General features: G+C 34.7%; 1 protein-coding gene across 1 annotated transcript; it reads right to left on the bottom strand.

Annotated features, from left to right (window-relative positions):
- Nucleotides 1-753: 753 nt before the first annotated feature.
- depdc1a (DEP domain containing 1a) lies at nucleotides 754-14191 on the bottom strand. The gene is made up of 12 exons (XM_073867393.1): nucleotides 13927-14191; nucleotides 13387-13652; nucleotides 13169-13301; nucleotides 12961-13082; nucleotides 12353-12483; nucleotides 12213-12260; nucleotides 11448-11629; nucleotides 9540-10518; nucleotides 6931-7103; nucleotides 2287-2453; nucleotides 1998-2184; nucleotides 754-1663 (listed from the first exon to the last, which is right to left on the bottom strand). The coding sequence occupies exons 1-12, from the start codon at nucleotides 13972-13974 to the stop codon at nucleotides 1520-1522; spliced, it is 2580 nt and encodes an 859-aa protein (XP_073723494.1). The 5' UTR covers nucleotides 13975-14191; the 3' UTR covers nucleotides 754-1519.
- Between the last annotated feature and the right edge of the window lie 300 nt (nucleotides 14192-14491).

Below are 14491 nucleotides of genomic sequence, written 5' to 3'. Positions count from 1 at the left end.
AAGTGCGTCTGAATGTGTATATCAAATTCCACCAATGGTGAGGCTTAACGATAAAGACAGGGTGACGCGGGAGCCAGGAAGTATATCGCTATTTGAACTATTGCCAAAGACGGTGTTACAGGAATGCAGGAAGTATGGCAAGGGAGACACAGCGTCTCGTTCCCTTCTCAGGGAACAACAGTTACATATGTAACATGAAACGTTTCATGTGTCAAACACAACTATGCAAAAAAGCATTTTGGTATGAATCAACATTCGCATACAGAAGATATAAGCATTTAAAGCGAACAGTTTAGCATGTGTGCTTAAAAAGTCTATGATATTTTTATGATATTATCCTACACTACACAGGGAATATGATTTTTTAAAAACGTATTGCATAAAATAGATTCAAGCACTTTCAATGACCTGTATCTATGCATGTATAGTTTAAAAAACTTACCAGGGCCTTGAACCCCCCCCAGATTCACAAACTTTCAAGGATTTCAAGGACCCGTGGGAACCCTGATCACAGGGGAGCCAAATTTCTATTATGACCTATTTTTTCACATGCTTGCAGAAAATGGTTTACCAAAACTAAGTTACTGGGTTGATCTTTTTCACATTTTCTATGTTGACAGAAGCACTGGGGACCCAATTATAGCACTTAAACATGAAAAAAGTCAGATTTTCATGATATGTCCCCTGTAAAATATATAGATGTATATTTGAACTATTATAGTTGCATTTATGAACCCCCACAAAACAAACAAATTCTCATTTCAAAACAGTTTATTGCATAGAACAGGGTTAAAACATATGGGCTCATATAATAAATTGATAAAAAGTAAATGAATGTAAACATAAAATTTGAGGATTACAAATATAAACATTTAAATCAGTACAGAGACAGAGTGCAAGATCCAATGAAACAAAATATTCTGATGAATAATGAGCACTGAATTTATGTACATAAAGATGACAATTTAGCATATTTGAGATTGAAAAGATGTGCAAATTAGCCCATACAGGCTTAGTAGATAGAAAACACCCATGTCACATAGAAAATGATTATATTAAAACGTAGCACTTTTTGTGCACCTGAACTCTGTAAACACACACAAAGATGAAACTAAATAAAACAAATATAAAAAAAGTCACACCAGTAATTGTAAAAAACAAATCGGACTTCATTTTGTTTAATAGAGGCTCAATATTTAGAGCATATCTAAACTATTTGCATAGCATTTGCCGTGGGCCTTTTGAGTTTTGAACCCTGTGACACTACAAATATGACAACTCCCAATAACTTATAACAAAATAAATAACATTAAAACTGTCTGACACCTATGATAACTGAAAAAATCATTAAAAGTCACTGAGCCAAAACCCACATGAAACTTAAAAGACTTCAAACTGAGGTGATCTGATGTCAGTTTAGAAAAGTAAAAAACAGAGCATACAGGCATCCCACCACATCAGATCAACTCTCAAAACTCACAAGCAGTCTCCCAAATACATACATCACCCAAAGAGGTCTTCAGTTTCGAATACTGAATGTTTTGCCTTTTTTGATGTTTAACAACATTGGCGGCTTTATCTTTGGCTTATCTGCAAACAGCTGAGCTTCACTTTCTGTCGTGGGGAAACGTCTCGAGTAGATGTCAGGATATTCCTTCTGAAACTAAGAGAAAAAATAAAAAACGTCATCAAGAAATAAAGTCAACTTTTCACAAACAAGGCCTTAACTTTTTAACAAATGGGTACATGCATAACCAAATAACCAGAAAGTACCACTGCATTACCATGGTATTTTAGACACATACCAGAGTACTAAACGGTGCTTTTGGAAGTGCTGCATATATGTAACACGATTGTAAAATAGCAATGGGACATTGACAGGTAAAATGAACCATGATAGCCAAATGCATAAACATCCCAAATGTATTCATTTTAATGCAATGTGTGTCATATTTATTGAAAGAATAAACTATGTTAAAAGCATGCTAAATAAATACCAGTTTCAGTTTCTTTTTCTTCTCTTTCACAGACATGGTCTTGTCTTTGATGAGATTCTCCAGGAGATCAGCTAAAGCTGCCTGGGATACGGAGAGCTTCTGCTCTTCAAACTCTTGAGTGCTAATCTGCCTGCAGAATGAGTACGTCGGCATGGCAACGCCAGAGCCTGGCCATGTGGTCAGTGATAAGGAATGCATGCAAATCAATTTTAGGAGGATAAACTTAAAATATAACATGGCAAGCCATATTTAATGAACAAATAATATGTTATGAGGACGCACCAGTGATTTGAGATAGCTGATGTGATCTTCCACGGCACTGCGCAAGTACAGAGGCACCTGCATGACCTCCTGATGGTGATCCATGAGAAACGATAAAAGCCTTGTGGCCAAGAGCTCGTCCAGATCATCCACATCCTCACAACTCAAAACACATCGAGAGAACGTCTGCACCAACTGCACACACACAAACATACATTTAATATGTAAAGGATTATATAAACTAGAGCACAGAGGTATCATTAAAAAAAAAATCTAAATATGTTTGTACACAAAAGCAGCACAGGACATTAAAAGGGATCATCCAAAAATAAAAATCTCACTGTAGATTCACCACCCTTATGGCATTTTAGTGCCATGTAGTCGTAAACAGTCGTAATGTTTTGAGAATAAAGTTAAAATTAGAGAAATAAAGGTGCAGCAATGAGGTTAAAGTTGTAATATTTTGTTGATATTTTTGAGAATATGGTCATAGCATTGTAAAAGTAAACCTTGAAAATAAAGTAAAAATTACAAGATTAAATTCACAGCAACATTAGATTAAAGTTGTAATATTTTGAGAATAAAACGAAGAAAATAAAGTCATTAAAAAATGTATTTTAACTACATTCTTAAATGTTTGACCTTCTTAAAATATGACATCAATACTCTTGTAATCCTATTTTATAATTTTGACTTTTCTCAAAATATTACAGCAATATTATTGTAATATTATTTTTTAATTTTGACTTTCCTAAAGTATTACATCAATATTCTTTTTTTATAATTTGATTTTCTAAAAATATTACATCAATATTCTTGTAATCCTATTTTATAATGTTGACTTTTTTCTCAAAATATTAAATCAATATTATTGTAATATTATTTTTTAATTTGGTTTTCCCTCAAAATATTACATCAATATTCTTGTTTTATAATTTTTTTTAAATATTACTTAAATATTCTTGTATATTATTTTATAATTTGTATTTTTTCCCTCAAAAGATTACATCAATATTCTTGTTTTATAATTTCATTATCTCAAAATATTACATCAATATTCTTGTAATCCTATTTTATCATTTTGAATTTTTTTCTACAAATATTACATCAATATTTTTGTAATCTTATTTTATTATTTTGACTTTTTCTTAAAATATTACATTAATATTCTTGTATATTATTTTGTACTTTTTTTCCTCAAAACATTACATCAATATTCTTGTTTTATAATTTTTTTAATATTACTTAAATATTCTTGTATATTATTTTATAATTTTTTTACCTCAAAAGATTACATAAATATTTAGGGGTCAAGCACCGAAGGTGCTGTGACACCTATTGGAATTGTTAGTATTATTATTATTATTATTCTGCTTCCTCTTCTTAGCCATAGTCGTCTATGGCAGCCCTATGAACCGTACATAGGAAAATGATGAAATTTAGCACAGTTGTAGTGGTGGTCTTAAAAAGTCATGTGACCAAAAATGGGGTCTCTAGTACTAACTCTATAGCGCCACCAGCAGTGCAAAAATTCAATGTTCAAATGGTTATAACTGCTGATCCGCTTGATCTATGAAAATTCTACTTAGTACACGTGATTGCTCTCCTCATGCTTGTTGTTTTTAATACCTTACAGTAAAACTCCACCCATTACAGTAGTGGCCATTTTGAAATATACAGTATTCCGTTTATTCGCTACTCCTCCTTCAAATTTGGTTCAATTGTTATGAAATTTGGCACAGGTGAACTTTGGAGTGAGCCGCACAGAAATGACCAAACAGAATTTTGATATTTATCTTTGTTCAAAAGTAATAAATGTGCAAACTTAACGAGGTTGACACAAAAATAGTTTTGAGGCTGTATCTCTGTCATTCTTTCATCAATTGAAATGAAATTTGGTACACGTCATGTCGACCATAAACTGGGGGTCCATGCCAAATTTGGTGACAGCGCCACCTATGGGTCATGAGATATGGAAAATGGCTTTTTTTGCCCATAACTACTGAAATGTTTGTCAGAAAATTATGATCTTGGTGTTTACGGATTCCTTGGCTCATGCAGAATCTGTCGATATGTATTATGTCGGGTTTGACCACACCACCTGTCCGCCATTTTGAAATTGGTCATAAATTGTTATATCTTTTGAACTATTGGACATATTCGTGCAAAAATAGTTAGGGAGCTTCGGCATGATGTCCTAAAAGTTTCCTGGGAAGTCAGAGTACAGCGCCACCTAGGGGTTATAAACTATAACAGTTCTTATAGAACTGCTTATATCTTCAGAATACTTTGACTGATATACATTTTCTTTGTGACATTTTATTCACTGGTTTTTGCCGATCGCAACAATACCTTGTTTGGCATTTTCCATCATTCTGTTCATGTGTTATTGTAAAGCATATGGTAAATGATTTTTTCGCTACTCCTTTTACAAATTTTGTTTATTTTATGCCAGGTTCTGCTTGTATAATGTTTGGAGCAATCCGCACAGACATGACTGAACAGATTTTTCTGCTGAGTGTCAAATTTTTGAGAAATACCTCTGTAAAGCGGACCATGCCTGTCATGCTGTCCCTTTGTCATATTAAAAAGAATCTGACAAAATTTGCCCATGTTGTTCATTATTGTACAAAATGTTCTTCACGAATTCAGTGCCATTTAAGTTATCTGATTGCCCTACACTTTGTATTTCTGTTTATTTTTTGCTTTGTTGTGTTATTTCTGCCCTTTCAGTGATTGGCATGTCAATGTTTGCAGCTTTGAAGCCTCTTTTCCACAGCCTTTCAACCCATGATTCCTCAGTGGCGCATGCGGTTAGTCCTGTGCTTTGGGAACCTGAGTTCATGGGTTCAAATCCCATGTGCAGTGGTTTTTTGTCTTAACTTTTTTTCTCACTTAAGTATTGTGATTTTCATACTATACATTGTATTTCAGTTATTTGTGCTCTCTGTTGTCATTTCTACACTTTTGGTAATTGCTGGATATCAATGTTTATAGCTGTAAAGCTGTATTCTATAGCTTGGACACACCAACTCAGTGGTTTAATCGTTTACTCAGTGGCGCATGCGGTTAGTGCTGTGCTTTGGGAACATGGGGTCATGGGTTTGAATCCCAGCTCTTACTTTCACTTATTGAGATTTCCTTTTGCGTTTCCTTTAACACGATCTTCTCGACCTGTCTGGTTTTCCACACGTGTTATATTTTTGAAATATTTTCTGTTGTTGCTCCGCACTGCAGTGGTTCTGCTCTGCATTTGCTTTGCTTCGGGTTCGGGCTCTGTATTGCTTGCTTTCTGCGCTTTGCGCATTTTCTGCGTCGTGTGGTTTTTGCTGTGCTTTGGGTGCTCATTGCGCTGAAGGTGCTTGACCCCGCAATTGCTGCTTGCAGCTATATTCTTGTTTTATAATTGTTTTAAATATTACATCAATATTCTTGTAATCCTATTTTATAATTTTGACTTTTCTAAAAATATTAAATCAATATTATTGTAATATTATTTTTTAATTTGGTTTTCCCTCAAAATATTACATCAATATTCTTGTTTTATAATTTTATTTTCTCAAAATATTACATCAATATTCTTGTATATTATTTTTTAAATTTTCCCTCAAAATATTATATCAATATTGTTGTTTTATAATTTCATTTTCTACAAATGTTACATCAATATTTTTGTAATCTTATTTTATAATTTTGCCCTTACCTTAAAATATTACATCAATATTGTTATAATCTTATTTTATAATTTTGACTTTTTCTTAAAATATAACATTAATATTCTTGTATATTATTTTGTAATTTTTTTCCTCAAAACATTACATCAATATTCTTGTTTTATAATTTTTTTTAAATATTACTTAAATATTCTTGTATATTATTTTATAATTTGTATTTTTTCCCTCAAAAGATTACATCAATATTCTTGTTTTATAATTTTTTTAAATATTACATCAATATTCTTTTAAACCTATTTTATAATTTTGACCTTTTCTCAAAATATTACAACTATATTTTAGTCACTTTAGTTTTAATGATGTGGTATATGTTGTTTCAAACATGAGTTTCTTTCTTTTGTGAAACACAAAAGCAGAGCTCAGTCCAATAGCATTCAAAAGATGCAATGAAAGTGAATGGTGCCTTTTGTGTTTAACTTGAAAGAAGTCATATTAGTTTGTAACAGATTGTGTGCAGTTTCCCGGAGAGGGATTAGGTTAATCCAGGACTAGGTCTTAGTTAAATTAGGACATTTAAGTAGTTTTTACAAACATACCTTACAAAATAACAATACTGGTGTGCAAAAGACAAAACAATGGCATTGGTATATATTAAGATATGTCAGTGCAAGAGTTTTTTTTAATTAAGGCAGCTCAAACATGCATTGTAGTCTGGGACTAGAATAAGACCTGTCCAGAAGACCATCCCAAAATAGATTAAGTAAATTATGTCAGGGTTTTAAGTTGGAGTTTTGGGTTTCTATCGCTTTAAAGCAGATAAAGTGATATTTTAAAAACCTTTATGTGATATATTTATTTTACATATTTATATTACAACCTGTGTTATAAGTCTAAGATACTAAAAAAATCTCAAAATCTGTTCATAATGAACTATATAGGCCTATTGCTCTTGCTAAAAAGACAACGGGAGCTGTAAAGTTTGTGTTGCTGTTCCTAACCAGTGTGCGAGTTCCAATGACATCATGCAGTCGTGGCATGTCCACGTTCTGACTCATGCGCGAGATCATTCGCAGGAGTAGCTGCAGCTTGCGGCGACTGGCGGGCGGTAGGAGTAATGTGCAGAGCTGAAGAGCCTCGATGGCCACACGCTCCAGTGATGGCTGCAACAGACCTGGAATGGTGCAATGTGTCCCACGGGTAAACCATATACATCAATAACAGCACGAAAAGCAAACACAGCAAAGAATTGAACTATGACTACAACCTTAAAGGTAAAGTTCAGACCAAAATGAAAATACATTACATTATTAACCATAGAAAGACATATCTACTTTAAAGTGTTCACCCAAAAATGAAAATTATGTCATCATTTACTCACTCTCATGTTGTTACAAACCTGTATAAATGTCTTTGTTCTGATGAATACAAAGAAAGATATTTAAAAAAATGTTTGTAATCAAATTGTTTGTGGACCCCATTTACTTCCATAGTTTTGTTTTTTCTTTGTTTACAAACATTTCTCAAAATATCTTATTTTGTGTTCATGAGATCAAAGAAATGTATACAGGTTTGTAACAACATAAGAGTGGGTAAATGATGACAGAATTTACATTTTTGGGTGAACTATGCCTTCAATCCATTTTAAGAGGTGGAGCTTTAGACAATTCAATAAAAATCTCCACAGAAGAAAAACTTGATACAACATGACTGAGGTCATGACACATTTTCATTTTGGGGTGAAATACTCCTTTAAATACAATCAAACTGAACAGTATGTTTAAACTTACTGATGACCAACTTTGTAAATAGCCTTGTAAGACAAAAACACAAACCCAACACAACTGTTACAGCACCTAATAAGATAACCACTCTCTAGCAGAATTTAATAAAGCCAACTACACACTTAAGATTTTGAAAAAAATAAAAAACCTACAATGCAAAAAATTATTTTAAAACTAGTTAACTGAAAAGAGTACCATACAGAAAAGCCACCCACACTGTAAAAAAAACTTTGCTGGCTTAAAAATTTTTGTTGAATCAACTCGGATTTACAAGTCATTTCAACTTACTATTATTTATCTTGACTAGAGATGAGTTGTTATAACTACAGGTGAGTTGTAATTACTTGTAAAATTAAGTTGACTTTTCACTAACTATAGTGAAAACTATATTAACTACTAGTGTTAACTATATTTTATAAGTTGTGACAACTCATCTCTGTTGACATGACTTGTAAATCTGAGTTGATTTAACAAAAAAATTTAAGGCAGCAAAGTATTTTTTACAGTGCAATATTGCACATTTAAAATTCAGCAATTGTTCACCCCCAAATTAAAACTATCATCATTTACTCACTATCATGTTGTTTGTACCCCCAATGTCTTTTTTTTTACAGATTTTTAATGAAGTTTTTGAAGGGGTTTTCAGGTTACTATGGGAGTGGATGTTGGCCACCTTGGGAACCAGAAAACCCTTCAAGCCTCAAAGTGACCCAAAAATGTTAAAATAAATAACTTCAAATATATGACACAAGTCAAGTGGAGTGTCCTAAAGACATCTACTCTTTCACTTTCTTGTTGTGGCTATCCATGTTGTTTCAATTGTTACACATTATTTGAAGAGACACTCCACTTTTTTTGACAATATACTAATTTTCCAGCTCCCCTAGAGTTAAACATTTGATTGGTACCGTTTTGGAATTCATTCAGCTGATCTCAGAGTCTGTCGGTACCACTTTTAGCATAGCTTAGCTTAATCCATTGAATCTGATTAGACCATTAGCATTGCGCTAAAAAATAACCAAAGAGTTTTAATATTTTTCCTATCTAAAACTTTACTCTTCTGTATTCACATCATGTACTTAGACCAATAAAAAATTTAAAGTTGCGACTTACTAGGCAGATATGGCTAGGAACTACACTCTCATTCTGGCGTAATAATCAGTGACTTTGCTGCTGTAACATGGCTGCAGGCGGCGCAATGATGTTACACACTGCCCGAAAATAGTCGCCTGCCATTGAAAGACACTAAGGGGACTATTTTCGGCTGCTGTGTAATAGCATTGCTTGGTTATTTTTAAGTTTGGTTATTTTTTAGCGCGATGCTAATGGTCTAATCAGATTCAATGGATTATGCTAAGCTATGCTAAAAGTGGTAGCACCAGACCCAGAGATCAGATGAATGGATTTCAAAAAGATAAAAACTCTGGGGGAACTGGAAAATGAGCATATTTTCAAAAAAAGTGGAGTGTCCCTTTAAAGTAAACATCCTAAAACTAAACAACAGTTTGGGCAGAAAATGTGCACTGAAAGAGAGGCAACACTTTTTTTATCTGCATTTGGGTTCTGAAGAACAAAGATGGGGGTTCAAATGCCACGAGGGTGAATAAATGACACATTTTTTATTTTGGGGTGAACTACTTCTTTAATTCAAATATTACCTTAGTTAAGTTAAACCGAAAGGACGGCATCTTTAGCATGAATTAGTATTAGGAATTACAATCAATGTTAGTTTGGCAGCCGCGACAAACACATGCTCAAGCACAAACAACAAGCACATCCTAAGGTTTTGATTTTTTTTTTAAATATGCATGCACTTATGATCTTACTTTGCTCAGGACTCAGCCGGCGTGCTAATGGGGCCAAAGGGGGCCGAGCGGGTGCAGGTTTGCTTAGGTCCAAAGAGCTCTGACAGCGCCTGCTAATGGTCGGACCTGCTCTAACATCCATGCAGCTTCCATGCAAACTCACAGGCAAACCGGGAACTCTAAGGTCAATGCTAGAGGAACAGTCCGGTCTCATGGTAATTTCAGCCACAGGGGCGTGGATGCTAAAACTGCTAGCAGACATTTCTTTGGTCTCCTCAATGTCAAACAAATTACCGATGCTTCTGGGCCGGGCTTTGGAGGGTCTCTGGTTGGTTCGCCGGAGGTCTGATGGAAGTGGGAAGTTTGCCTTGTTGCTGGACATTTGCACATTTTGGATCTTTGGATCAGCCACACTTGAACAAGGGTTTCTATATACTGCAGAACCCTGAATCTCATATTTGAGGTTTGAATCTACTAAAGAATCTGTCTGAGGTAACGACTTATCGCTCCCGCAAGAATGTAAACTGTCAGATGACCTAAACAGTTTATTCTTGAAACAGAAATCTGCAGAGTTATCTACAATTCCCTCCAAAGAGCAACTTCTGGATCGCAGCCTGCAGGCTGGAGCTTCTAGATAGCTGCCTTCCAGTCCATCTCCAGCGCTGACCCTTCTACCTCTAAAAACGGGCTGTTGTGCTTTATGAGCTTCTAACTGAGTCTCTGCTTTAAAACTAAACACTTCATTCATGGGAGAATCTACTTCATCATAGGCTTCCTTTCTTAGTAAGCTCATGAGTAAGCATTCGGTTGATTTGAACAGGTTGGTAGCGTTCAGATGAAGGGTTTTGGCTGGTTGCGGGCAGGTCGGTTCCTCCTGGTTTTTACGCTTCCCACACTGACTTTTAGGAGCCTTGATGTAGCCACACATAACTGACAAAGGACCAGACAACAGAACATGAACAACAAACAGGCAGGCAAAGACACTTAGGAATGAAAGAAGACATTAAAAACAGAGCAGACTGAGTTAGTATCAAACACAGTTTGACAACACAAAAACAGTGAAGTCAAAAGAAACTGCGTGACTTAACCGTTTGTTCTGTCAAAGTACAGTACTGTGCAAAAGTCGTAGGCCACCACCACCAGACACTTGTTGTTTTAGAAGTTTCAATGTCCATCCACATCTATTTTTCAAGCTATTTTATTAAGATACAAACAGAAAATACAGGAAATATTAATTAGTTTTCAGGACTAAATGTCTTCTTCAGGCATCGTCGGTGTTTAATGTGACCTCTCTTGGCACTAAACACATCTTGAGCGTTTTTGAGCAGAATGAAGTAAAAAGACTAATTTCTTTAAAATTAGATATTAGGATTTAATTTTATTTAGGTTTAAGAGATCCTGCTGTTCCTCAAGTGGAAGTGGAGTTTACCATAAAAACTTAACACATCAGTTTACATTTTTATATTGGTCTTAATACTACATACACATTTCCTGTATTTTCTTGTTGTATTCTATTAAACAGAATGAGAAACAATTATATATGATCACTATAACATTGCAAAAACAACAAATCTAATTTTGGCATGGTGGCTTTAGACTTTTGCACAGTACTGTATTTTGTTTGTTACGACCCACATCCCATATTTTCATCCTTGAAACCAGCGATTAAAGGGACAGTTTACCCAAAACCTGTGTGACTTTCCATGAAATATAAATGGTGGATTGTTTCAGGATTTACTTTATACCGGATTTTTGCGTAAACTATCCTTTTAAGGCAAGTTTAATAATAAGACTATAAGTACTCTCGCTCAATTGGTAGAGCATTGCATTAGTAGTGCAAAAACTCTGGGTTCGAACCCCCAGGCAACACACATAACATACTATTATATGTATAGCTTTGTAAAATGCCTAAATGCAAAAAGACAATACGTTTGTCTTAAATAGTGAAACAATTATAAGTGCTTCATACATAACCAAGATGTTGACAAAGAGTTCATAGTACTGATAAGTAAGCAGTGGCTGAGACAGACTGTAGAAATAGCCGGAGACCGTTTTGAACACATCTCGCTCAAAGCCCGGGTACGATGGCTGGTTTGAGTCATACTTTGGCCCTTTGTAGTTTGGAAAATAGCAATGCATTATTATATCATTATTATCAATCAGCAATTTTATTTAATTAATTTGAATTAAATAATTTTATTTAATCTTAGTTTGATTACAACAATAAAACTTAACATGCTCTTAAAAGGGGACATTTCACAAGACTTTAAGATGTCATATAAATCTATGGGTCTCTCCAGACAGAGTACGTATGTGAAGTTCTAGCTCAAGATATCATATAGATAATTTATATATTATAACTTGTTAAAATTGCCACTTTGTGTGAGCAAAAATGTGCTGTTTTGGGTGTGTCCTTTAAAATGTTAATGAGCTGATCTCTGCACTAAATGGAAGGGCTGTGGTTGGATAATGCAGATTAAGGGGCAGTATTATCCCCTTCTGACATCACAATTTCAATAACCTATTTTTCCCACATGCTTGCAGAGAATGGTTTACCAATACTAAGTTACTGGGTTGTTCTTTTAATATTTTCTAGGTTGATAGAAGCACTGGGGACACAATTATAGCACTTAAACATGGAAAAAGTCCAATTTTCATGATGTTTTCTTAAAAAAAAAAAAAAACTTAACTTACAGTTTGCAAGACATTTCATGGCAGACAAAACCCAGTGTGGCAAATCCTCTGTGCAAGGGGAAATAAAAAATAGCATTCAAAAGGTGACTTTGGCCATCATTTGATTGGAAACCTTGAAATGACACATGCATTCAACCTACCTGTTTTGTCCTCCAAGGAAACAACTCCATGTTTATTGACTTTGGTCATATTATGTACAATGAACTGAGGGTTGACTTGGGAAGGATCCAAAACATCTTCAAGACACCAGGATCCCAACAACTTCTGCAAACTGACATACCAAAAAAATGATCAGATTTATCTGTGTCATAGACTTAATTAAAAACAGCTAGGCATGTTTAAAGGCAATAGAAAAGCTAGACAAAATCTAAAAATTTTATGCAAAAAGAAAATCTTTTACAGATACAATAAGAAGTAGTGCTGCACAATTAATTGAAAACTAATCGGGATTACAATAACGGGTGAAACAATCACATAATCGCCAAACGCCTCAAGTACAGCTGTCCATTTGTGCTCACTTCTCACAAATGCACCAAAAATTAGTATGATATCTTGTTTAATTTTTTATACATGCACCACTAATATTTTGAAGCACCATGTCAACACCATAGCATTAACTGCTAATTATCATTATTGTACCACAGTGCCACCTGCAGAAAGGGAACAGGATCTGCTTAGGGTGTAAACAGAGTATCTCAACGCATACAAACTATGCAACTAATGACAAATGGTGAGGTGAGAAACTTACTGTGTAAGTGTCACATTCTTCCAGATCACTTGAATGTCTTCCTCTGCGAGTTCCCTACAGCGCTCCGCCTCAGCGGAGGCAGATTCTACGGGAAAATCTTGCATTTCTGGATCCACATTTTCCTGCGTGAAATAGCAAGGTGATATTACGTATCGAAAATGATGCATTTTAAACGTCACAATAACAATCACCAAACAGCAAAAATTACCAAAACTTCTTTGTCTAACTTCTTAGAGCTCCTGAATTTGAAAAAACCCTCCCTGTCCATCATAGATATGCTCTTTTTCCTCTTAACAGGGGAGCAGTTGGGAATCGGCTTCAGTGGAGATGTTGATGGGAATCTGAAACACAATTTACATCCAGTTTATTACACTTCTCTCTATACTTTACAACAAAAACATTCCTAAAAGGTCTGCAGTGTCATACCTGTAAAGCTGGCTGTTGTCTTCCAGGTCCTCCATGCCCCATCGACCTTTCACATCCTCAATAACATGGTTCTTCAAGAACTTTTTCATCAGCTGGACAGTTTGTTGTCTGGTGACCTCTGGTCCAAAATTGCTGTTGCTTTTCAGGAGTTCATGTAGCCAGTCCACAGCGGCTGATGCACTGAAGCAGTTCACGTAAAGTCTGAAGTGCTGCCTGTGTTTCTTCAAGGGCATCCCTGCCCGAAACAACTTTGTCACTTCATTCCACTGAAAAACACACAGAAGATGCCAAGTGAGAATCAGAAAATATTTCATATGCATCAAAAAGCAAGAGAGACTCCACATTTTTTTATTAATCTGACAAAAATTGCGACACAAATATGTAACAGCATCCTACTAAACAAAAATTCATACACTAGAAGGAGCTTGATACAAGCCTGCATCAAAACATAAAAAAACAGGTTCCCGTCGTTTTCATTCGTTTACAATAAAATCCAACTGAATAAACATAATGTTAAATTTCTTTTTTAAAGGTACTCACCAGTTTAGTGGCCCTGTACGGACCTGGGGTTACGATGTGAGAACTCATTGAAAAGTTTAGGGATGTATTAACACCTATATGACCGCTTTCATTGTTAACGTTACCTGCAGAAACGAGCGAGGTTACTGTAGCATCTGTAAACTGTAACTTACTTACTCAAATGAATGTATATAAAACAAATCGCTAAACATTAGCTTACGACTCGTTGTGTAAATAGATTCGCACCCGTTTGAAATTACGACGCAACGCTTCGGATACTTGTGATTGGATAGTTTGTTTGGTCACATGACTGATAACACGACAGCCATTGGTTGTTCTTGGTGATGTATTTGGATGTCAAAATAATGGTCTGAATAACGCATAACAAACTTTTTAAAGGTATTTTTAAATAAATACTTAATTCGATATATTTATTTTATATATATTTTACTGTTTTTACTGTTACATATTTTATACCATATTCGATATAGTGAGGCTGTTAGTTGATGATATGCTTTTTGTTTGTCCTCTTTCCTCAATAATTTTTTTTCAGTCTAATTACAATGCATATTTTTGTTTTAAGGAA

The sequence above is a fragment of the Misgurnus anguillicaudatus genome, chromosome 5 (genome assembly GCF_027580225.2).
Source record: "Misgurnus anguillicaudatus chromosome 5, ASM2758022v2, whole genome shotgun sequence".
In the NCBI taxonomy this organism is placed as follows: Eukaryota; Metazoa; Chordata; class Actinopteri; order Cypriniformes; family Cobitidae; genus Misgurnus; species Misgurnus anguillicaudatus.
This window is presented reverse-complemented; position numbering and strand designations above follow the sequence as displayed.